Source organism: Coregonus lavaretus (genome assembly GCF_964263955.1).
Source record: "Coregonus lavaretus genome assembly, contig: HAP1_SCAFFOLD_431, whole genome shotgun sequence".
Lineage (NCBI taxonomy): Eukaryota > Metazoa > Chordata > Actinopteri > Salmoniformes > Salmonidae > Coregonus > Coregonus lavaretus.
In genome coordinates, this window is record NW_028161378.1 from 260,854 (window position 1) to 287,090 (window position 26,237).

Consider the following 26,237-nt stretch of genomic DNA (forward strand, 5'->3'; position numbering starts at 1 on the left):
CTAAGCTAGACAGAGCAGAGGGACATGTTGGAGACAGACGTAACGGGAGGATCGTTCGGGATATAGGGCTAACAGACGCCCTTTCAGAGATGGGCTTTCTCGCCCAAAGAGGCAGGAGAATAACTTGAACTGCATTGTTACATCCTGGGCTAAATTGGTGTCATTGAACGTTTATATGCTCAAGTTTTTTGAAGTTTAAAATGTGGGAGATGGTGGTGTTGTCGAGAGCGAGGTCTCCCCTCCTGTTGTCCAGGACAAGATGGCAGCAGTGCAGGCAAACTGTGCATGGTATGGGTATATAGCTAAGTCCACAACATGTTCAGAGAAGCCCTGGATTCTACTTATTGTTACTCTATAAGAAGGTAAGCAGTCAGTTCTATTACCTTTGATGTTATTTGCACAGATAACAATGTCGTAAAACGAGTTGGCACATTTTTATGATTACAATTATTAGTTAGCTACTGTGACTAGCTATATACAAATTATGGCAAGACAGCTAGGAAGCTAGGTTTCTGGCGTACGTTGTCTGCAGTTCCTGAATTTTAGTTGTTTGTTATAGTTAGTGCTTTTTTAGTAACGTTAACTACAGTAGTTAGTTAGCTACAGTAGCAAGCTAGAAGTTTGTCGACAGGAAGACGAGCCACCAACGGTACTAGTTAACTGTTGGCTAACTAGTAAGTGTTGACATGTTCATCAATGTAAAGTTAGCCTATAGCTACAATACTTATCAGAATATTGACAAGTTAACCATTTGCTAATGCCTGTAATGTTTACATGTATTTGAATACCGTAGTAGCTAGTTAGTTAACTCACATCAACTGTTATTTACACAAGTCTGTCTGTGTGTGAGATTAGGCTAACAACATGATTTGAATGCATCTTCAAGTTGTTTTTATTCTTCAGACAGTTGGTTTCAGACAGTCAGCTACCTAGTTTCACCCACAGCAACCACCTTAGACGTCACCAGCCTTTGCTGTTTCTAAGGAATTATCTAATGCAGAAGTAGTCAACAGGGTATCGTCATGTCTGCCATTTGAGAACAGAGCAGGGACCAATTTATATTCACTGTCACTGGGAAAATCCGAGGTTGAAATAGATGTAAATGTGTGGGATTAGCCTACATGGTAAATTGCAGTTATTTCCTCACTCAGTTTGGCCCCCTCCCCCAGCCTTGTCCTGTACCTGGCTCAATGCCACCTTCAAAACAACCAACCCACTCACCCAAAAACATCCCGGTAGACGTTTCTTGATCCTGTGTTGACACACATTCTGAAAAATTGCACTTTCATGACCATTCTTGTTTTATGGCCTAGCATTCTTCTGCATACTTTACATTGAGCCTGCCAGTCTGAAGCCTTTATCTGTTCAAACTCACCACCACTCCACTTGTAAAAACACAAACATCTTGGTTGAAGGGGCTCTGCTCTGTGACTTACTTGCCAGCACTTTTTTTGTACTAAGAGATTCACTAATGAAGGCACTAAACGTACCACAGTCCCAGGCTTGTTGGTGGTGTAAGAGGCATTGGACGGAGGCTGAATGAGCGTTTTTTAAAGGCCAGACAATCTGCTCTTGGCAGGGTTTGAGCCAGCCAACCTTTTCTGGGGAGAGTGATAGCTTGAGAGTTTGGACAGGGTGTCCAAACAGTCTTCTTGTCTCTGAGTGAAGCGTTCTCACAATGTGCTATTTCATGCAACAGCAAGAGCTAATGAATACCCAGATTAATCATTTAAGGTGATTAGTGTGTGTAGCAACATTAACCGTTGCTATAAGCCCTGCTGACACATACATACTCAACCACCTACTGCGCACCCCCAATAAGTCAAAATCACATTTGTTTCTTTATTTGAGTAATCTGAAAGCAGTGCGTGAGTGGATGCACAACTTTCGGGGGAGTGAGAGAGGGATGATGTCTTGACCACCGTATCGTGGTCTCCTGATTGAAGCAGTATACTTGATTAAGTTGTGGTACTCATGTGATCTTGCTTTGAGTGTGCTCGTTCAACCCTGCCCCTCTATCCCCCATCGGGCATTAATGCAAGGAGGCTGTTTTTTTTTTTCTTACCCTGAGCTCATTCTGGGATGAAGTCAAACACAGTGGCTTAAGGAAGTAGACACATGGTGTGGACACAGGGCAGCCTCTGTCTTCAAATCAACGTTTATTGGTCGCGTACACAGATTTGCAGATGTTAATGCAGGTGCTTCGAAATGCTTGTTTCTAGCACCAACAATGCAGTAATACCTAGCAATAATAAATAAAACTAAATACACACACAATCCAGAAATATCAGAATGAGCAATGTCAGAGACCGGAATATAAATATATTGGCCTATACATATAATGTATGTGTAGATAGATAGATATAGTGCATTCGGAAAGTATTCAGACCCCTCGGCTTTTTCCACATTTTGTTACGTTACAGCCTTATTCTAAAATTGATTAAATTGTGTCCCCCCCCTCACATCTACACACAATACCCCATAATGACAAAGCAAAAACAGATTTGTATGAATTTTTGCAAATGTATAAAAATAAAAAAACTCATTTTACATTTACATACACTACCAGTCAAAAGTTTGCGCACACCTACTCATTCAAGGGTTTTTCTTTATTTTTACTATTTTTTTACATTGTAGAATAATAGTGAAGACATCAACTTTGAAATAACACATATGGAATCATGTAGTAACAAAAAAGTGTTAAACAAATCAAAATATATTTTATATTTGAGATTCTTCAAATAGCCACCCTTTGCCTTGATGACGATATTATAACCGCGATCGATAATAGACAGTACTGTGCAGCCGTCTTCATCGACCTGGCCAAGGCTTTCGACTCTGTCAACCACCTCATTCTTATTGGCAGACTAAATAGCCTTGGTTTCTCAAATGACTGCCTCGCCTGGTTCACCAACTATTTCTCAGATACAGTTCAATGTGTCAAATCGGAGGGTCTGTTTTCTGGACCTATGGCAGTCTCTATGGGGGTGCCACAGGGTTCAATTCTTGGGCCAACTCTTTTCTCAGTGTATATCAATGATGTCGCTCTTGCTGCTGGTGACTCTCAAATCCACCTCTACGCAGACGACACCATTTTGTATACATCTGGCCCTTCATTGGACACTGTGTTAAATAACCTCCAAACGAGCATCAATGCCATACAACACTCCTTCAGTAGTCTCCAACTGCTCTTAAACACTAGTAAAACTAAATGCATGCTCTTCAATCGAACGCTGCTGGCACCCGCCCACCCGACTAGAATCACTACTCTCGACGGGTCTGACCTAGAGGATGTGGACAACTACAAATACCTAGGTGTCTGGTTAGACTGTAAACTCTCCTTCCAGACTCACATTAAGCATCTCCAATCCAAAGTTAAATCTAGAATCGGCTTCCTATTTCGCAACAAAGCCTCCTTCACTCATGCTGCCAAACATGCCCTCGTAAAACTGACTATCCTACCGATCCTTGACTTCGGCGACATCATTTACAAAGTAGCCTCCAACACTCTACTCAGCAAATTGGATGTAGTCTATCACAGTGCCATCCGTTTTGTCACCAAAGCCCCATATACTACCCACCACTGTGACCTGTACGCTCTTGTTGGCTGGTCCTCACTACATATTCATCGCCAAACCCACTGGCTCCAGGCCATCTATAAATCACTGCTAGGCAAATTCCTGCCTTATCTTAGCTCATTGGTCACCATAGCAACACCCACCCGTAGTATGCGCTCCAGCAGGTATATCTCACTGGTCATCCCCAAAGCCAACACCTCCTTTGGCCGCCATTCCTTCCAGTTCTCTGCTGCCAATGACTGGAACGAATTGCAAAAATCTCTGAAGCTGGATACTCTTATCTCCCTCACTAACTTTAAGCATCAGTTGTCAGAGCACATTTACATTTACATTTTAGTCATTTAGCAGACGCTCTTATCCAGAGCGACTTACCTGAGCAATTAGGGTTAAGTGCCTTGCTCAAGGGCACATCGACAGATTTTTCACTTAGTCGGCTCTGGGATTAGAACCAGCGACCATTCGGTTACTGGCACAACACTCTTAACCACTAAGCTACCTGCCGCCCTGGACCGATCACTGCACCTGTACACAGCCCATCTGAAATTAGCCCACCCAACTACCTCATCCCCATATTGTTATTTATTTTGCTCATTTGCACCCCAGTATCTCTATTTGCACATCATCTCTTGCACATCTATCATTCCAGTGTTAATACTAATTGTAATTATTTTGCACTATGGCCTATTTATTGCCTTACCTCCATAACTTGCTACATTTGAACACACTGTATATGTATTTTCTGTTGTATTTTTGACTTTATGTAACTCTGTGTTGTTGTTTTTTTCGCACTGCTTTGCTTTATCTTGGCCAGGTCGCAGTTGTAAATGAGAACTTGTTCTCAACTGGCTTAGCTGGTTAAATAAAGGTTAAATCTTTATTTTTATTTTTTTTATGACAGCTTTGCACACTCTTGGCATTCTCTCAACCAGCTTCATGCGGTAGTCACCTGGAATGCATTTCAATTAACAGGTGTGCCTTCTTAAAAGTTAATTTGTGGAATTTCTTTCCTTCTTGATGTGTTTGAGCCAATCAGTTGTGCTGTGACAAGCTATACAGAAGATAGCCCTATTTGGTAAAAGACCAAGTCCATATTATGGCAAGAACAGCTCAAATAAGCAAAGAGAAAAGATAGTCCATCATTACTTTAAGACATGGAGATCAGTCAATACAGAACATTTCAAGAACTTTGAGCGTTTCTTCAAGTGCAGTCGCAAAAACCATCAAGCGCTATGATGAAACTGGCTCTCATCAGGACCGCCACAGGAATGGAAGACCCAGAGTTACCGCTGCTGCAGAGGATAAGTTCATTAGAGTTACCAGCCTCAGAAATTGCAGCCCAAATAAATGCTTCATAGAGTTCAAGTCACAGACACATCTCAACATCAACTGTTCAGAGGGGACTGTGTGAATCAGGCCTTCATGGTCGAATTGCTGCAAAGAAACCACTACTAAAGGTCACCAATAAGAAGAGACTTGCTTGGGCCAAGAAACACGAGCAATGGACATTAGACCGGTGGAAATGTGTCCTTTGGTCTGGAGTCCAAATTTGAGATTTTTGGTTCCAACCGCCGTGTCTTTGTGAGACGTGGTGTGGGTGAACGGATGATCTCTGCATGTGTAGTTTCCACCGTAAAGCATGGAGGAGGAGGTGTTATGGTGTGGGGGTGCTTTGCTGGTGACATTGTCTGTGATTTTATTTCAAATTCAAGGCACACTTAACCAGCATGGTTACCACAGCATTCTGTAGCGATACGCCATTCCATCTGGTTTGGGTTTAGTGGGACTATCATTTGTTTTTCAACAGGACAATGACCCAACACACCTCCAGGCTGTGTAAGGGCTATTTGACCAAGAAGTAGAGTGATGGAATGCTGCATCAGATGACCTGGCCTCCACAATCCCCCGACCTCAACCCAATTGAGATGGTTGGGATGAGTCGGACGGCAGAGTGAAGGAAAAGCAGCCAACAAGTGCTCAGCATATGTGGGAACTGTTGGAAAAGCATTCCAGGTGAAGCTGGTTGAGAGAATGCCAAGAGTGTGCAAAGCTGTCAGCAAAGCAAAGGGTGGCTATTTGAAGAATCTCAAATATAAAATATATTTCGATTTGTTTAACACTTTTTTGGTTACTGCATGATTCCATATGTGTTATTTCATAGTTTTGATGTCTTCACTATTATTCTACAATGTAGAAAATAGTAAAAATAAAGTTAAACCCTTGAATGAGTAGGTGTGTCCAAACTTTTGACTGGTACTGTGTGTTATATATATATATATGTATAGAGTGAGGGAAAAAAGTATTTGATCCCCTGCTGATTTTGTATGTTTTCCCACTGACAAAGACATGATCAGTCTATAATTTTAATGGTAGGTTTATTTGAACAGTGAGAGACAGAATAAAAAAATAAAATAAAATAAAAACACATGTCAAAAATGTTATGAATTAATTTGCATTTTAATGAGGGAAATAAGTATTTGACCCCTGTGCAAAACATGACTTAGTACTTGGTGGCAAAACCCTTGCTGGCAATCAGAGGTCAGACGTTTCTTGTAGTTGGCCACCAGGTTTGCACACATCTCAGGAGGGATTTTGTTCCACTCCTCTTTGCAGATTTTCTCCAAGTCATTAAGGTTTCGAGGCTGATGTTTGGCAACTCGAACCTTCAGCACCTTCCACAAATGTTCTATAGGATTAAGGTCTGGAGATTGGCTAGGCCACTCCAGGACCTTAATGTGCTTCTTCTTGAGCCACTCCTTTGTTGCCTTGGCCGTGTGTTTTGGGTCATTGTCATGCTGGAATACCCATCCACGACCCATTTTCAATGCCCTGGCTGAGGGAAGGAGGTTCTCACCCAAGATTTGACGGTACATGGCCCTGTCTATCATCCCTTTGATGTGGTGAAGTTGTCCTGTCCCCTTAGCAGAAAAACACCCCCAAAGCATAATGTTTCCACCTCCATGTTTGCCGGTGGGGATGGTGTTCTTGGGGTCATAGGCAGCATTCCTCCTCCTCCAAACACGGCGAGTTGAGTTGATGCCAAAGAGCTCGATTTTGGTCTCATCTGACCACAACACTTTCACCCAGTTCTCCTCTGAATCATTCAGATGTTCATTGGCAAACTTCAGACGGCCCTGTATATGTGCTTTCTTGAGCAGGGGGACCTTGCGGGCGCTGCAGGATTTCAGTCCTTCACGGCGTAGTGTGTTACCAATTGTTTTCTTGGTGACTATGGTCCCAGCTGCCTTGAGATCATTGACAAGATCCTCCCGTGTAGTTCTGGGCTGATTCCTCACCGTTCTCATGATCATTGCAACTCCATGAGGTGAGATCTTGCATGGAGCCCCAGGCCGAGGGAGATTGACAGGTCTTTTGTGTTTCTTCCATTTGCGAATAATCGCACCAACTGTTGTCACCTTCTCACCAAGCTGCTTGGCGATGGTCTTGTAGCCCATTCAAGCCTTGTGTAGGTCTACAATCTTGTCCCTGACATCCTTGGAGAGCTCTTTGGTCTTGGCCATGGTGGAGTGTTTGGAATCTGATTGATTGATTGCTTCTGTGGACAGGTGTCTTTTATACAGGTAACAAACTAAGATTAGGAGCACTCCCTTTAAGAGTGTGTAATCTCAGCTCGTTACCTGTATAAAAGACACCTGGGAGCCAGAAATCTTTCTGATTGAGAGGGGGTCAAATACTTATTTCTCTCATTAAAATGCAAATCAATTTATAACATTTTTGACATGCGTTTTTCTGGATTTTTTTGTTGTTATTCTGTCTCTCACTGTTAAAATAAACCTACCATTAAAATTATAGACTGATCATTTCTTTGTCAGTGGGCAAACGTACAAAATCAGCAGGGGATCAAATACTTTTTTCCCTCACTCTATATATACACATACAGTGGGGAGAACAAGTATTTGATACACTGCCGATTTTGCAGGTTTTCCTACTTACAAATCATGTAGAGGTCTGTAATTTTTATCATAGGTACATTTCAAAATAAATTACAGACCTATACATGCTTTGTAAGTAGGAAAACCTGCAAAATCGGCAGTGTATCAAATACTTGTTCTCCCCACTGTGTGTGTGTGTGTGTGATATATATATATATATATATATATATACAGTGGGGAGAACAAGTATTTGATACACTGCCGATTTTTCTGGTTTTCCTACTTACAAAGCATGTAGAGGTCTGTAATTTTTATCATAGGTACACTTCAACTGTGAGAGACGGAATCTAAAACAAAAATCCAGAAAATCACATTGTATGATTTTTAAGTAATTAATTTGCATTTTATTGCATGACATAAGTATTTGATCACCTATCAACCAGTAAGAATTCCGGCTCTCACAGACCTGTTAATTTTTCTTTAAGAAGCCCTCCTGTTCTCCACTCATTACCTGTATTAACTGCACCTGTTTGAACTCGTTACCTCTATAAAAGACACCTGTCCACACACTCAATCAAACAGACTCCAACCTCTCCACAATGGCCAAGACCAGAGAGCTGTGTAAGGACATCAGGGATAAAATTGTAGACCTGCACAAGGCTGGGATGGGCTACAGGACAATAGGCAAGCAGCTTGGTGAGAAGGCAACAACTGTTGGCGCAATTATTAGAAAATGGAAGAAGTTCAAGATGACGGTCAATCACCCTCGGTCTGGGGCTCCATGCAAGATCTCACCTCGTGGGGCATCAATGATCATGAGGAACGTGAGGGATCAGCCCAGAACTACACGGCAGGACCTGGTCAATGACCTGAAGAGAGCTGGGACCACAGTCTCAAAGAAAACCATTAGTAACACACTACACCGTCATGGATTAAAATCCTGCAGCGCACGCAAGGTCCCCCTGCTCAAGCCAGCGCATGTCCAGGCCCGTCTGAAGTTTGCCAATGACCATCTGGATGATCCAGAGGAGGAATGGGAGAAGGTCATGTGGTCTGATGAGACAAAAATAGAGCTTTTTGGTCTAAACTCCACTCGCCGTGTTTGGAGGAAGAAGAAGGATGAGTACAACCCCAAGAACACCATCCCAACCGTGAAGCATGGAGGTGGAAACATCATTCTTTGGGGATGCTTTTCTGCAAAGGGGACAGGACGACTGCACCGTATTGAGGGGAGGATGGATGGGGCCATGTATCGCGAGATCTTGGCCAACAACCTCCTTCCCTCAGTAAGAGCATTGAAGATGGGTCGTGGCTGGGTCTTCCAGCATGACAACGACCCGAAACACACAGCCAGGGCAACTAAGGAGTGGCTCCGTAAGAAGCATCTAAAGGTCCTAGAGTGGCCTAGCCAGTCTCCAGACCTGAACACAATAGAACGTCTTTGGAGGGAGCTGAAAGTCCGTATTGCCCAGCAACAGCCCTGAAACCTGAAGGATCTGGAGAAGGTCTGTATGGAGGAGTGGGACAAAATCCCTGCTGCAGTGTGTGCAAACCTGGTCAAGACCTACAGGAAACGTATGATCTCTGTAATTGCAAACAAAGGTTTCTGTACCAAATATTAAGTTCTGCTTTTCTGATGTATCAAATACTTATGTCATGCAATAAAATGCAAATTAATTACTTAAAAATCATACAATGTGATTTTCTGGATTTTTGTTGTAGATTCCGCCTCTCACAGTTGAAGTGTACCTATGATAAAAATTACAGACCTCTACATGCTTTGTAAGTAGGAAAACCTGCAAAATCGGCAGTGTATCAAATACTTGTTCTCCCCACTGTATATATAATTAGTATATATGAATAAAAGGTGTGTACAGCATAGGATGAGCCATTATTAGAATACAGTATATACAAGTAGGTAAAACAGTATGTAAACATTTATTAAAATGACCAGTATTCAATGACTCTATGTAAATAGGGCAGCAGTCTCTAAGGTGCAAGGTGGAGTACCGGGTGGTAGCTGGCTAGAACAGTGACTAAGGTTCAGGGTAGGGTAGAGGGCGGAGGCCGGCTAGTGGTGACTGTTTAACAGTCTAATGGCCTGGAGATAGAAGGGTGATTCTCATGAAACCAGTTTTAAACATGTATGTAGCAAATTGAGTTACAAAACCATGATGCATCAGCAAAATTCAACTATCATTCTCAGGATTAAGATATATAGTTTTTGGCAAAGTGTCTTTTTTAAAATACATTTTTAAATGTTGCCTTAATTTTGTGCATTTCCACCCCAAATAATCATTACCTAAATGCGTGCTGATTAAATTCTTGGGTAATTTTATACAATTTTATTTTAGAAAAATCTAACTTATTATAATAAAACACAATGTTTGTCCGTAAATCATAAAAAATTGTATACTAGTTAAAGTTTACATTAAACTATATAATAATTATTAGATACAAACACAGTGGACATATCTCAATTCCAATCAGTTTTTTAAATAAATGTTTATTCACCCATGATGCATCACTAGAGGAGTAGTAGAAGTTAATTTATTTGCTGATATGCCTTCAGAATGAGGTTTTAATACTCAAACACCCCCTTTACCTCACTTGGCCTTCTCATTACCCAAATGGCTAAAAAGCTCAATTTGGGAAAAAGTCAGTTTTATTTTATTTAATACGAATTTTAAATATTTGTATTTTCAGTGTTTATGTTTAACTGAGGTCTTTTCGTTAAGGGAGAAATGTTAAAACATATTAGAAATTGATTTATTACTTTTTTGGACTTTTGCAGTAATGAGATTTTTGGGAAATTGTGGTAAAATGCATAATATCTGATCCAAAAACATACGATTTATGAAATAGATAAGTACAGATCCTAATCTCAGTAATCAAAGAGGACATATTGTAAAAAATGACTCTTGAGAATTTTTGGGTCAAATGTCCGTTTCGTGAGAATGACCCAGAACTTGTTTCTCAGTCTCTCGGTCCCAGCTTTGATGCACCTGTATTGTCGCCTCCTTCTATATGGTAACGGGGTAAATAGGCCGTGGCTCAGGTGGCTGATGTCATTGATGATCTTTTTGGCCTTCCAGTGACACCGGGTGCTGTAGATGTCCTGAAGGGCAGGCAGTGTGCCCCCAGTGATATGTTGGGCTGACCACACCACCCTCTGCGGATGGTGCAATTGCAGTACCAGGCTGTGATGCTCTCAAGGGTTAATCTGTGTAAGTTTTTGTGGGTCTTTGGGGCCAGCCAAATTTCTTCAGCCTCCTGAGGTTGAAGAGGCGCAGTTTCCCTTTCAGCACGCTGTCTGTGTGAATGGACCATTTCAGGTTGTCAGTGATGTGCACGCAGAGGAATTTGAAACTTTTGACCCTCTCCGTCGACGTGGATGGGGGTGTGCTCTCTCTGCTGTCTCCTGTAGTCCATGATCAGCTGCTTAGTTTTGTTGAGGGAGAGGTTATTTTCCTGGCACCACTCTGCCAAGGCTCTCACATCCTCCCTGTAGGCTGTTTCATCGTTGTTGGTAATCAGGTCTACCACTGTTGTGTCGTCAGCAAACTTGATGATTGAGTTGGAGATATGCGTGACCACGCCGTCATGGGTGAACAGGGCGTAAAGGACGGGGCTGAGCACGCACCCCTGTTGGGCCCCCGTGTTGAGGATCAGCTTGGCGGAGGTGTTGTTGCCTACCTTCACCACTTGGAGTCGGCCCGTCAGGAAGTCCAGGACCCAGTTGCACACGGAGGGGTACAGACCCAGCTTAGTGATGAGCTTGGAGGGTACTATGGTGTTGAAGGCTGAGTTGTAGTCGATGAACAGCATCCTTACATAGGTATTTCTCTTGTCCAGGTGGGATAGGGCAGTGTGCAGTGCAATGGCGATTGCATCGTCCGTGGATCTGAGGCGATATGTGAATTGTAGTGGGTCTAAGGTGTCTGGTAAGGTGAAGGTGATATGGTCCTTAATGCGTACAAAAGCTCCACACCCACCAGTGTCTACATAAGCTGCTGTAGGTTGAGCATTTGACTGTTCTCTCCCCCTCCCGTTGAGGCAGATCGAAATTGGTCCAGTGTGTCACCGCACTGTATTGACCTGCCCTGCACTCAATTTGTTCGCCTTCCCTGTCTCTAAGTGGGGCATGCTGTACGCAGTTTGTTGCGGATCAGCTTTTGTTTATCCATTAGCGTTTATCAGCCAGTAGTAATACATTTTTGGAAGGGGCTTGCTGCTGTGTTTGCGCCACGTGACCACTCACTCACTCAACACACGCCACGTCATTCTGCTGTGTCTGTTGAATATGATCCTCCATGTTGTTAGATAAAGGGCCCTCTATGTTCTGGAGCACGGGACCTCATGATGCTTTATCTCTGCCCTAAAGGCTGGCCGTTTTAGGAGTCCTCCACTCACAAGACAAGCCCATAAAAAGACCATGTGACCATACTCTTGGAAGAGGCATAGGGCACATGCTCGCCCAGACCCTTAGTGGTTCACTCCTAATTAGTGAAGAGAGACAGAGTTTGGAAGTCTAGTAGGTTACTCAGAAATAGATTTTCAATTCAAATGCAATACTTAAATTCTAATTTAAATTCAAAGAGGATAGATAGTGGATAGATAACCCAACTTTGACTGATAGGCCTAAATAACCCAACTTTGACTGATGGGCCTAAATAACCCAACTTTGACTGATGGGCCTAAATAAGCTGAAAGTGGTTGTGTAACCGATTAGTCCTTCTTTAGTTGTTTTGTAGTTGAGGTAGTCACTGCTGGGGTGTCCAGGTGCTCCATTTCAGGTTACACCTAGGATGCTGAGTAGTGTAGAGTTACTGCACCTGTGTCCGTGTGTTGGGCAGCCAGCCAGTAAGCATCTGGAGTAGTGTCAGCGGTGTGACGGATGGCCTCTGAGTCTCTGCTGTCGTGCAGCAGATGGATGGTCTACAGGCAGGATAGTCTGTCTGAGCATGTGGTGCTGACAAAGGTACATTTGGTGCACCAAAATTAAATCCACCATGGCTTGACCCTGGGTTTTTCAAAGGGCTTTGCCTTTATGATCACGTGCTGAACTTGAGTCCTAGCCAAACATGGTTCCGAGGTGCGAAACCCGTTTTGCGTTATGTTAAGCAAAAGCAATGTACAAAGTCTGAGAGACATCATGATAACATTTGCCCTTCAACTGACATGGGGAGGCCAGGGATATCTTCTGGGAATGTATCAGGTTGTCATTCTCTAGTCACTCAAGGTTGAGCTGCTGGACAGTTGTTGATCGACTATCCCCTGAGAGAGAATGTTTTTAGCCTCCACGATGACACAACTGAAATGTTCCTCCAGTCTTTTATGAGAGGAATTCTTTGAGACTCCTGCACTGTTTCTATGCTCTGTCAGGCCCACTATCTTATCTCCTTGATCCTGACAAGATGCTGAAAGCCCCTAAGGCCTTTACTAATGAAACACATATTTATATTGTTGTTTTTATTGTTTACAACCTATAGAAAACATCATAAAGAAACATTTTATTAGATAGATCCAAATGGAGCCAACTTTTGGAGGAATTGTTTTGGTCTCTGGGTTCCCACCCCCCCCCCCAAAAAAATGACAGCCTCTTCCTGTTTTCTCTGTTCTTTTGTTTACTGCTGAAAGGTTTGGCCATTTCTTTGTATCCTCAACCGCACATGCATTATGGAGCCAGGGGTAGGCTGGATCCAGGGGTAGGCTGGATCCAGGGGTGGGCTGGATCCAGGGGTGGGCTGGATCCAGGGGTGGGCTGGAGCCAGGGGTAGGCTGGAGCCAGGGGTAGGCTGGAGCCAGGGGTGGGCTGGAGCCAGGGGTAGGCCGGATCCAGGGGTGGGCTGGAGCCAGGGGTGGGCTGGAGACAGGGGTAGGCTGGAGCCAGGCACCGCTTGACCTGTAGAGTTGGAGAGCCAAATTTAGTTTTACTCTGTGGCAGAACTGTGTACTATACAAATTCTTCCCCAATCACCAGGTCCACTGACATGTTGGTTGTGTTTGCAGTATCACTGATGTGCGGGACAAGCAAGAGAGATGTGTTTTGTATATGCCTAGATCCCCAAATGAATCAAGCCTCCAGGAAGCCGATGTGGAGAACATATCCCCTGGGGTAGGTTTTCCTGAGTCGGGGTGTCTTTGCACCCTGTTAATGCCTCAATCCCAACTAAGCCTACTTACGCACCTTAACATGGCAACGTTTTATTTTCCACAATTTGTTTTATTCGTTTTTCCACCGGTATCGGCTGTTATAGGTCTCGCTCCCTGCTCCTTTTCGCATCTTGGAAAAAGCAGTTTCTTCCTCTCCCCACACTGGGGCATTTGGTCTGAGGACAGGTGTGCTCTCTTTATTTTATTTTTTTTCACTCCTCAATTGAACTCCCGTCCGGGTCAAAGGTCAACCATGTGCAATTACTTTGTGCAACCCAGCAGCTCTGAGTGATGTAACAAGACGACCGGGGGAGTATCGGGCTTCAGGAAGTAATAATAACCAGGGCCCTGCAGCTGACACTGCAGGCTCTGCTAAATGAAAGGGCCTCAAGTCGTCATGTCGCCTTTTGTCCCAGAGGCCCTCGACCACTGTTAGAGGGGAAGGGTGTTTAAGAACGGGAGGATACACTGTCCACTTATAGCTCTGCTAGCTTATCAGTTTGAAGTTTCACACAAAAAGCCCATTTAGAGAGAAATGGCCTGGTTCTCGGTGCCCTGTCACCAAACGGCACCATAGGGCCTGATTGTGTAGAGCAGTCCGAGGAATAGGACAAGCCTTATCTGCCTGCTCAGAATAGGGGCTGGAGGGGCTCACAGACCTACCGCTGTTATCAACACAGCCTGTGTGGTGCTTTCCGTTGAGCAGATTTTCTGGAGGAGGCTGGGCCCTCAACAGTGCTTTGCGACAGCCCCGCAGTTCCTGTGGTCGGACTTTACGCATGTTTTCTTCACTCTAAATGTCTGCCTGTTTCTTGAAGTGGGATTTTGGAAACTTTGTTGTCTGAGTAACCGGAAGCCAGGGGATTTGAGCAGCCTGAGTGCAGCCAGGGAAGTGCTGTGTTTTTCCACCACATGGTCTCATTCAGACCGGGGAGACTGGAGGCTCGGCTGCTCATGTGAAACGGTCAGTACTTTGTCTAAACTGACAGATAACACAGGCTACTTCTTTTAGAGGAAAGACATCATTTAACTCAACTCTGTCAGCTGAGAGTGATTTTACCATTAGGCTAAATTAGGCCTTGTGATTGATAGTTAAGCCTAGCATAAAATGTTTTGGTTTACCTGAGACCTTTGGAATGTTTAGCTTTTATTCCTTGACTTTATTTGTGTCTTTTAATCTCAACAGATCCACTGTTCCGCCACAGTGGTTGAGAGTTGATTTGAGGAGCCCAGTTGTGTTTCCTATGTTCTGTGTTTTTGTGCAAGCAGAGCAGCTATTTGGCCTCTTGTTCCCTCTGTACCTCTCCAGTCCCTGGTCTCGGTCAGACAAACACTGGGATGGCCGCTGGGTTAATATTTGCGCAGCGTGGGCTGCTAATCAGGCCAGTAAACTGGACACCACCCTTCCTGGAGCGCTATCTATCTTGCACAACAGCTACTACCTCAGCCTCCATAGCAGTTCAGTCTCACCCGTGCATCTGTTTGCTTTCTCTTTCATCCTTCGTTCAGGCTTGCAGTAATGGTCTGCCGCTGTCAGCGACCGGGCGCAGGGAGACAAATGTTCTTTAGAGAAATGGAGAGGTTTTGTTTGTTTGTTTGGTTTTCTTCCAGAAAGCACCGCCGACCTGTCTGCTCCTGCCCCGGGGGGCTAAGTGAGGAGAGCAGCACCATTCCCTGTAAGCTAGCGCTCTTCTGCCTGAGATGGATGTGATGGCCTATGCAATACTCAGTGGGCCTGTGCACAGTCACCTAACCCCTGCAGGTTATGACTAGCCTCCCCCTTCTCGGCAGAGCAGAGATCATGTATAGTATGGCGGTAGTTTGTCTATGGCTGGAGTTGAATGAGGAAGGAGGGTAAAGGTTGGTTAACCTTTTAGATAAGCTTATCTGTATCAGAGTTTGACTGTGTGTCAGTTGCTGCGGTCTAATGTCTATCCAACGTCACCGGCTGACCATACAGAACATTAGGAGAGTGGAGCGGCCAGTATTGATGTTTTGCTGATTACTGGGTGATTTGGTAGGACTGTAGGAACAGCATGACATGCTGCACACAATGATGAGTGTTCTCTGTGGTGACACAACACAACTGCCTCTTTCTGTGGCCAAAGCAGAGAGCTCTATGGCTTTCTCTTAGGACCAAACTGGTTTCTGCCAGTCATGACAAGCAACAAATCAAATCAACTTGTATTTGTCACATGCGCCGAATACAATAGGTGTAGACCTTACAGTGAAATGCTTACTAACAAGCCCTTAACCAACAATGCAGTTTTAAGAAAGAATACCAAAAAAATACAATATAAAATAATACGAAATAAAAGTAACAAATAATTAAAGAGCAGCCATAAAAATAACAATAGCGAGTCTATATACAGGGGGTAACGGTACCGAGTCAATGTGCGGGGGCACAGGTTAGTTGAGGTAATTGGGGTAATATGTACATGTAGGTAGAGTTATTAAAGTTACTATGCATAGATAATAAACAGAGAGTAGCAGCAGCGTAAAAGAGGGAGGGGGGGGGGGCACTGAAAATAGTCTGGGTAGCCATTTGATTAGATGTTCAGGAGTCTTATGGCTTGGGGGTAGAAGCTGTTTAGAAGCCGCTTGCCGTGCGGTAGCAGAGAGAACAGTCTCTGACTAGGGTGGCTGGAGTCTTTGACAATTTTTAGGGCCTTTCTCTGACACTGCCTGGTATAGAGGCCCTGGGTGGCAGGAAGCTTGGCCCCAGTGATGTACTGGGCCGTACGCACTACCCTCTGTAGTGCCTTGCGGTCGGAGGCCGAGCAGTTGCCATACCAGGCAGTGATGCAACCAGTCAGGATGCTCTCGGTGGTGCAGCTGTAGAATCTTTTGAGGATCTGAGGACCAATGCCAAATATTTTCAGTCTCCTTAGGGGGAATAGGTTTTGTTGTGATGTGGACACCAAGGAACTTGAAGCTCTCAACCTGCTCCACTACAGTCCCGTCGATGAGAATGGGGGCGTGCTCAGTCCACTTATTTTTCCTGTAGTCCACAATCATCTCCTTTGTCTTGATCACGTTGCGATGCAGTGCCTTAGACCACTGCACCACTACGTTTGTTTGATGACCTGTCTTAATTCTCTGACTGAAAGCCTTTGTGGTGTCAACTGCAGTGCCACCGTCATTCAAAACTAAACACATCCCTTTCTTTGATTACTTGTTTGATTACATAATCATGGATTGTACTGTTAGGAACTGGGTTAGTCTCAACTTGTAGGCCACCAGGACCAAAAGCCATTTCCTGTGCTCACCCTACTGCTCTAGTTTGAGCTTGTTCTGAACACTGTGTTGATGGAAAAGTGTTGCTTGGTCTTATTCTGACCAACCTTACCCTTATCTATGCCTCATTTGCACGTGTCAAACTCATTCCACGATGGGCCTAATATCTGGGGGTTTTCCCTCCTCCTTTGTACTTGATTTGAAGGATTAAGGTCCCCCTCACCTGTCTGTCTAGGTCTTAATTGAAAGGAAACACTAGGCCTTCCATGGAATGAGTTTGACACCCCTGCATTAGTGACTGTAAGATAGCAGCACACTATTATGAGCAATATTTTGAATATTCCCTCAACGATTAGCCTACTAACAAGGCTAACTTCTGAATAAAGCTAAAGCCTAAAAGGTGAGCGTAGAAAAGCTGAAACAACAAGCCTTTCAGAAGCTACCCAGTGTTGCCTGCCTAGTCAGTCTGGCGAGGCAGGAATTGGCAGCCTCCCCTCTCTGCGAGCACGTGATTTCAGCCTGTTGAATAGTGCGCACTTCTGAAGTTCCCTTTGGCTTTGCGCTGCTGCTGCAGAGCACAACCCAGACAGACTGTAAACCGTAGCTCTCCGTCCGTCCTCCTAATAACTCACATGGGAGGGAATCATCAGGGTGTGCCTCACTGAACTTCAGAGAGAGGACAACATCTCCTATCATGGAGGAGAATGAGAGTGAAGACAGGTAGGCAATGACTAGGCAAGTTAGTTCTGATACTTTGCTATTGAGCTGCCTGTGCCTGCTATCGTTGGGGACTTGAGAGCGAGGCGTTTGTTCTCTCATTTGGCACCTGTAATTATAGCTCCCTCCACTAAATCTTAGAAGGTGTAATTTGGGAACCGTTTTTTTTTTTGTCTCATTTAGGAGAGGCGTTTTCTACTCTACAGTGTGCCCCTGTCTCACCACCCACAGTCTTGTTATTTGTGAGACAGGCGATTGTCTTTTGGAAGCTCTAGAAGTCTAGCGACAGGGCTTTGGGACGAGGCATGCTCTGCGTGTAAATCCGTTAAAGTGAATGCACCGTTGATTTAAAGTCAAAGAGCCGTCAGGGAAGAGCCACTTTGATGTCACTGGACGGGCTCCAGATGAAAGGAAGTAGGTGGTGGGCTCTCCGGCAGGGCACACAGACAGCCATTCTGATAAGGTCACTGTGCCAGGGCTCCCTGCCGCCTGCCACAGCTGCCGCCTCTCTCTTTAGGCCACAGAATGATAATAAAAACGTATCTCGTTATCCTAGTCCCTCACCAGCCCAAGCCGAAGACATCATCCAATTTCCAAATGTTTGACATGGTATTCGCTGGGATAGCGTCGCTTCTTGTTTTTCTGTTTTCTCTCGAAATGAGAAAGGGGGGGGAGGGGGGGGGAGGGAGCATTCCTCTCTGAGCTGTGTAATGTGAGAGGGGCTGGCTGGCATGCAAACCTGATGCTAGGGCTGCCCCCCCTTCTCTCTCTGACTCTCTCTCTCTCCCAACCACTCTCTTCGGTTGCCTAGAGACTCGCTGTGGGATGCATGGTAACAGCAGGGAAAGGTCATCCAAACCTTTGAGAAGTTAGTCATCCCCTACAGTGGAGGTAGTAGGGGGGCTCCAGTGGAAGGTGGTAGGGGGGCTCCAGTGGAAGGTGGTAAGGGGGCTCCAGTGGAAGGTGGTAGGGGGGCTCCAGTGGAAGGTGGTAGGGGGGCTCCAGTGGAAGGTGGTAGGGGGGCTCCAGTGGAAGGTGGTAGGGGGGCTCCAGTGGAGGTAGTAGGGGGGCTCCAGTGGAAGGTGGTGGGGGGGCTCCAGTGGAAGGTGGTAGGGGGGCTCCAGTGGAAGGTGGTGGGAGGGGCTCCAGTGGAAGGTGGTAGGGGGGCTCCAGTGGAAGGTGGTAGCGGGGCTCCAGTGGAAGGTGGTGGGAGGGGCTCCAGTGGAAGGTGGTGGGAGGGGCTCCAGTGGAAGGTGGTAGGGGGGCTCCAGTGGAAGGTGGTGGGAGGGGCTCCAGTGGAAGGTGGTAGCGGGGCTCCAGTGGAAGGTGGTAGGGGGGCTCCAGTGGAAGGTGGTAGGGGGGCTCCAGTGGAAGGTGGTGGGAGGGGCTCCAGTGGAAGGTGGTAGGGGGGCTCCAGTGGAAGGTGGTGGGAGGGGCTCCAGTGGAAGGTGGTAGGGGGGCTCCAGTGGAAGGTGGTAGCGGGGCTCCAGTGGAAGGTGGTGGGAGGGGCTCCAGTGGAAGGTGGTGGGAGGGGCTCCAGTGGAAGGTGGTAGGGGGGCTCCAGTGGAAGGTGGTGGGAGGGGCTCCAGTGGAAGGTGGTAGCGGGGCTCCAGTGGAAGGTGGTAGGGGGGCTCCAGTGGAAGGTGGTAGGGGGGCTCCAGTGGAAGGTGGTAGGGGGGCTCCAGTGGAAGGTGGTGGGAGGGGCTCCAGTGGAAGGTGGTAGGGGGGCTCCAGTGGAAGGTGGTGGGAGGGGCTCCAGTGGAAGGTGGTAGCGGGGCTCCAGTGGAAGGTGGTAGGGGGGCTCCAGTGGAAGGTGGTAGGGGGGCTCCAGTGGAAGGTGGTAGGGGGGCTCCAGTGGAAGGTGGTAGCGGGGCTCCAGTGGAAGGTGGTAGGGGGGCTCCAGTGGAAGGTGGTAGGGGGGCTCCAGTGGAAGGTGGTAGGGGGGCTCCAGTGGAAGGTGGTGGGGGGGCTCCAGTGGAAGGTGGTGGGGGGGCTCCAGTGGAAGGTGGTAGGGGGGCTCCAGTGGAAGGTGGTGGGAGGGGCTCCAGTGGAAGGTGGTGGGAGGGGCTCCAGTGGAAGGTGGTGGGAGGGGCTCCAGTGAAAGGTGGAGGGGGGCTTCAGTGGAAGGTGGTAGGGGGGTTCCAGTGGAAGGTGGTGGGAGGGGCTCCAGTGGAAGGTGGTGGGAGGGCTCCAGTGGAAGGTGATGGGAGGGGCTCCAGTGGGTGGAAGGTGGTAGGGGGGCTCCAGTGGGTGGAAGGTGGTAGGGGGGTTCCAGTGGAGGTAGTAGGGGGGCTCCAGTGGAAGGTGGTGGGAGGGGCTCCAGTGGAAGGTGGTAGGGGGGCTCCAGTGGAAGGTGGTGGGAGGGGCTCCAGTGGAAGGTGGTGGGAGGGGTTCCAGTGGAAGGTGGTCGGGGGGCTCCAGTGGATGGTGAGGGTGTTCTAGAACACTCCACTGGAGCGTATCTTCTTCCCTCAGCTAGGCCCTTGATTGGTCAGCTTGGTGTCTCTGACTGTGGTGGGAGTGGGGTTTCTTTCTGCAGAGGTGTTTGGTGGGGGGGTTGTAACGGGCTAAAGGTCAGCAGTGATGTCATCCCAGGAGTGATGCAAGTGTCATTGTGAGAGCAGTGTGGGCGCTTCTGCTTGTTTTTGCTGCTTTGGAACCACACGATTCTCTTCTATTGTAGTCACCTTTGAACTCTGCAAATATAACCAAGCAACAACACAGCAAAATCTTGCCAATGCACTTATCTCCATTTATGATGTGGTAATGGAAGGGCTGTGTTGCTGAATTTTGTGTTGCTATCTTATGCAAGTGCACATGCAAACGTTCAGAGTGAGCAGGCTTTGGAAAAAATATCCCCCTCCCAGTACTTTTCCAACGTTCTCTTGAGAAATGGCACCACGGTGTAAAGCCTTCCAGGACGAGCACAGATGCAGAAGTGAAGCTGTTCAAGCTTCCGTCTTGTTTTATGAAGAAAATATTTAAGCAGAAGGATAAAAACAGGAGAATATCTGCACTTTATTAGGCTAGCCTGTATAGTGAAGAGAGTTTGTTACCGTGTGTGTGTGTGTGTGTGTGTGTGTGTGTGTGTGTGTGTGTGTGTGTGTGTGTGTGTGTGTGTGTGTGTGTGTGTAGCTTGTTCAGAATAAAACTGTAAAAGAAAAGCCTGTATACTGTAGGTCAACTTTCCTTTTCACTATGGAAATCAATCAGCCAATCTGCAGCATCCAGTCATTTGTTGACATGGGCCTTTTTTCTATCACCATGCAGACTGGACTTTCTCATCAAACAGTAATAAATGATAATAGACCTACATTTATTTAGGCCCAGTGTCATTTTATTTGAATTGACATCCCTTCATAGCCACTTACCTCGTTGACCTTACTGAAATCAGATTGTTATGCCATGTCCATGGTGAATTTGATTACCATAGGACATTTTGACCTTTCACTTGAACATTGCTCTTTGAATTAATGCTGTAGATAAGAACCTTTACCGTTCGCGTTGAATATTTTCAAGATTATGTTGTGTGGATGTGAGCATCAAAACAACATTCCATAAGTAGGTTGATCATGCGTAGGTTGATCATGCGTAGGTTGATCATGCGTAGGTTGATCATGCGTTGATAATATGCTAACGTTGTCTTTCTCCTCTCTTTTGAATTGTTCTCTGTCCAGGTATGGCCTCACAAGTCTTGATCTACCCACCACACATTTATCAAACCCAGACTAGTGCCTTTTGCAGCGTGAAGAAACTCAAAGTCGAGCCCAGCAGCTGTGTGTACCATGAGAGGGCCCACCCGCGGACTTATCTGAACGGCAGAACCCTTGGCATAGCGCACCCGATCAGACTTGCTCCCTCCTTTGCGACCCGAGACTCGGCGGCGGGTGTGAGAACGTGTGGCGGCGGGCAGGAGTTCCCTGTACAGACGGTGGCCGTGCACTGCGTACGGAAAGAGCAGAACAGAACAGTAACAGGCCCGGCGGAGGCCCAGCAGCCCCAGGACACAGGGCCAGTCCCCTGGCAGGGCAAGGGGCAGGAGCAGACGGACAGAGACAGGGAAGGCAGCAGTAGTGGAGCGACAGGAGGAGGGGAAAGGGGGGAGGAAGGTAGAGGAGGTGGGGAGGAACAGACAGAAGGTGACTGGGAAGAGGACGATTGTGGAGGTTTGAACTCGGCCGAGAGCTCTCAGCGATGTGGGCTGAAACGTAAGAGCGAGGAGCTTGATAACCGCTGGAGCGCCATGCAGATAGTGGAGGACCTGCCCATGTTGCCAGCCATGATGCAAACGACCAATGGGGGGAACCCGGCTGGGTTGCCCGCGCCGACAGCTGTAGGGGGCGCTGGAGGACCCCCAACCAAACAGGGAGCGGCGGGCGGAGCAGGAGGGGGTGACGGGGACTACCAGCTGGTGCAGCATGAGGTCCTGTGCTCCATGAAGAACACGTACGAGGTGTTGGACTTCCTGGGCCGTGGCACCTTCGGACAGGTGGTAAAGTGCTGGAAGAGGGGCACTGGGGAGGTGGTGGCGGTGAAGATCCTGAAGAACCACCCATCGTACGCACGCCAGGGCCAGATCGAGGTGGGCATTCTGGCCCGTCTGAGCGGGGAGAACGCGGATGAGCACAACCTGGTGCGGGCCTTCGAGTGCTTCCAGCACCGCAGCCACACCTGCCTGGTGTTTGAGATGCTGCAGCAGAACCTCTATGACTTCCTCAAGCAGAACAAGTTCAGCCCGCTGCCTCTGAAGGTAATCCGGCCCGTGCTGCAGCAGGTTGCAACGGCCCTGAGGAAGTTGAAGACCATGGGCCTGATCCACGCCGACCTGAAGCCGGAGAACATTATGCTGGTGGACCCTGTCAGGCAGCCCTACAGGGTGAAGGTGATAGACTTTGGCTCAGCCAGCCACGTGTCCAAGGCTGTGTGCTCCACATACCTCCAGTCCCGCTACTACAGGTGAGTGTCTACAGAGGTTTGGGTGGAAGGTTAGACATTCAATGCTGGGTTGTTTGTGTACAATACAGGCTGTCTATAATAAGTCAGTGAGTCAGTGCAGGAGAGGCCAGGATGATCATATTCTGACAGTAAATCCTTACAGTTTGAGAGTAATGACATATCCTCCCAGATATGCTTGAGCTTCTGCTAGGGAGCTGAGATCATCTTAAAATCTAATCTCACCAGAGGTTGACTTTCACTGGTGTCCACATACACTGTAGGCAACCATGAGGTAGAGCTGCACAATTCATCCATTTGACATCGAAATCGCAATATTGACATGTGCAACGTCCATATTGCAAGAGATTTATATCACATGCAATATTGTGAAATCCACTCAGCTGTGTGTAATGTCCGTTGTTGTAGTTTACTCAGATTGATATTTTTTTAGTCTCCTCTTGCGGCTGCTTTCCACACACACCAAGCCTCACCCTGTCGCTCAGGAAGAGCACTTCCTCCTCTTACATCCACCAGAAGTTTGCATGCTGTTCTGTTAGGTCAAATTCAGTCAAACAAGCACGATGCTGCTTACCCCTTTGCTTTTTTAAATAAATCATTCTATTTCTATGATTCCAACCGTTCATCCAAGTGTTTTGATTTTTATCGGAAGTCAAATCACAATCACAGTCAAATGAAAATAAAATGTAGATTTTTTTTGCCCATATCATGCAGTTCTACCGTGAGGTCAACAAAAAAAACGCCCTCCTGAGGTCAGGCAAGGATACGTCTCTTCTACTGCCTAACATCCTGTGCATTCAGGAGCTACATACCACGACTTGTGAAAAATGTGACCCCACAGTGTTACTGGCAGGGGGTAGCCTGCTCACGTCCACTCAGCCTGGGAAAGGAAACAGTGTTCTGAAAACAGACTGCAACACAATGAGGCGGGGGGAGAAAAAAAATCTATAACTGTCTGTATGAGTTTGTGAACATCTCACACATTGTTAGCAGTCCCGTTGAGGCTGGGTTAGGATTGAGCCGTCAGCCGTCTGTAGGATTTGTTAAGATGTCATGGTGAGCAAGGAACTGCCTGTAGGCAAATATTAGAAGTCTTAGCCCTCTAATGCATAGGCCTATACTTCCGGCCGTTGGATTGAATGTCAAGGAGCAAAAAGGCCTACATGTGTACTGTATGTGTGTTTCCCTGGGAAGGAAATGTGTATGTTGCATAAAGACCATGCTAACCAGTTGAGGATGAACAACTTCTCTCTCAAACAAAACACCTCCCGAGTCCGAACGTAACGCTGTTACGAACCCTGATGCGTAACATAGCAGCCTATCTGGTATGTTTATGTTGAGAAGAATGTTTATTCTGCTCTTGGACAGGCGAACGGAAAACCCACGAGACGAATTACCCTTGGCAGCACCCTATGGGCGCCGGTAGTTTTTAGTTTTCAGAAACGGGCCCTGAAATGATATGAACTGTTACGTAAGGGTCTGGAGAGGAATGACCTAGTTTAGTGTCAGTCAGTAGTCTGTGGTTTCTGCCTCTTGGCTGCTGTGCTGACAGTCTATTTGTGTGATGAGGAGGATGTTTAGTGAAGAGTCAACCCATTCAGCGCTCAGTTCCTGAGAGGTCTCATCGGAGGAAGAACATGCAAGATGACTTGTTTTTGTGACCGGAAAATACATTTGTCCTCCTTAAATAGAAAGCACTGTACTGTCTCTCAGAACATCTCATAGGAGCAGCTAGGCCTATTTATACATTATATATGGGGTGGAGGGTTTGACTGTTTGTTAAACAGCACAGAGGTCTGTCTTCTCGTAAAATGTCATGATGGAGTTCTAATGTAATGACTGTAATGGTTCTGTCAATGGTTGGCTGCACAAAATAAGGTCATAACCTTGCATTAGCCACCATTAGCTTCCAACTGCTCTGGTACCAGATCCTGTTCTGTATGATGGTGGTGAATGATGTCACCCTGATGAAGGCTTTAATACTGAAACGAGTCAGGTTTAGAATGCACCTTTTTGCTGAACCTGAATAGGCCTGAGTCTGTCACAGACTGTGGTTTTCCTTCAATTCATACACCTTGGTCGGTCTGTGAGGTAGAAGTAGTAGTAGCCTATTCTTTTCCCCTTGCTTGTTGTGGTAGCACAGGTCTGGAGGACCTGGCAGCTCTCCTGTTTTCCACTGCCTCAGAAGAGCATCATCAGGCAGCCCTACTGCACGAGGATGGATGTTTCTAATTAACCAGTTCTAATTAAAGTCTCTGCTCTGGGTCTGGAGAGAGAGAGAGAGGAGAGGGGAGGGGGAGAGACAGAATGGGCCTGTGTGCACTGCAGCCATGTCCTCAGTAAGTAGGCCTAAGTGAGCGTAACACAGGCTAGGCTTCTCTGTTGACTAGTGCTTTGCTATTTGACATGTTCATTGAACAGACCAACACATTTACATTTAAGTCATTTAGCAGACGCTCTTATCCAGAGCGACTTACAAATTGGTGCATTCAACTTAGGATAGCTTGTGGGACAACCACATCTTGATCACAGTAAGTACACTTCTTCAAACAAGCAGCTGTGAGCAAAGTCAGTGCAGTCAGGGACAACTAGATCTCGATCACAATAAGTACATTTCTTTAAACAAGTCAGTGCTAGCAGGTGAAATAAGTCAGGTGTTAGTTTAAACAAAAGACAGTGGTAGTAAAGGGGGGGTAGAAGGATTACTATTCTACTATTCCAGGTATTCCTTAAAGAGGTAGGGTTTCAAGTGTCTCCGGAAGGTGGTCAGTGACTCTGCTGTCCTGGCGTCGTGGGGGAGCTTGTTCCACCATTGGGGTGCCAGAGCAGCGAATAGCTTTGACTGGGCTGAGCGGGAACTGTGCTTCCTTAGAGGTAGGGGGGCTAGCAGGCCAGAGGTGGATGAATGTAGTGCCCTCGTTTGGGTGTAGGGTCTGATCAGAGCCTGAAGGTAAGGAGGTGTCGTTCTGCAAGCTGTTGTAAAAGTGACAGTATAAAAGCCACATGTCAATTGAGATTGTGTCTGTACCACAACAGACAGTTCAATTGAGATTGTGTCTGTACCACAACAGACAGTTCAATTGAGATTGTGTCTGTACCACAACACAGACAGTTCAATTGAGATTGTGTCTGTACCACAACACAGACAGTTCAATTGAGATTGTGTCTGTACCACAACACAGACAGTTCAATTGAGATTGTGTCTGTACCACAACACAGACAGTTCAATTGAGATTGTGTCTGTACCACAACACAGACAGTGTGAAGTCCTGTGCGTGTTTTCATTTGCACTATAAAGATCCTCAACCTGTATATCTTTCCCAGCCCTGGGTCTTCTGCTGGCTCTCACAGTGACGAGGTCAGCCACTAGGGACTGACTCGCACGTCTCAAATTAATGTGCGTCATCTCATTCCAATTCCAGCTTTTTGCCGCATGTCTGGAGAGGCTCGAATTCAACACCACACACACCCACCCACCCACCCACTCTAGAGATATAGCATGTTGTAGACTTATCGTCAGTTTAGTGTAGTTTGTCTGTCTGGTACAGTGTCCAGCATCGTTGTCAGATAATTCAATAGAGCCACAACAAGCCCATCCACAGCACAGTGACTCAAGTCCACTGACACACCTGGTAGCCATACAGCAGTGTCTGTTTGTGTCCCAGAGATCAACAGTCTGTCAGCTTTTCCCTTGGGGAAAATGTCA

General features: G+C 46.5%; 1 protein-coding gene across 3 annotated transcripts in view; it reads left to right on the forward strand.

Moving 5' to 3' along the window:
• LOC311120757 (homeodomain-interacting protein kinase 3-like) overlaps positions 1–26,237 on the forward strand; it is a 77,010-nt gene continuing 50,773 nt past the window's right edge. Inside the window, exons 1-2 of one of the 3 annotated variants that reach the window (XM_084195332.1) lie at positions 1–362; positions 21,256–22,534. In XM_084195332.1, the coding sequence (XP_084051458.1) occupies positions 21,258–22,534 (1,277 nt within the window). In that variant the 5' untranslated portion in view covers positions 1–362; positions 21,256–21,257. Of the gene's footprint in view, positions 363–17,295; positions 17,582–21,255; positions 22,535–26,237 lie in introns of those variants that run through there. The other 2 variants (XM_084195331.1, XM_084195330.1) reach the window with 2 other exon arrangements.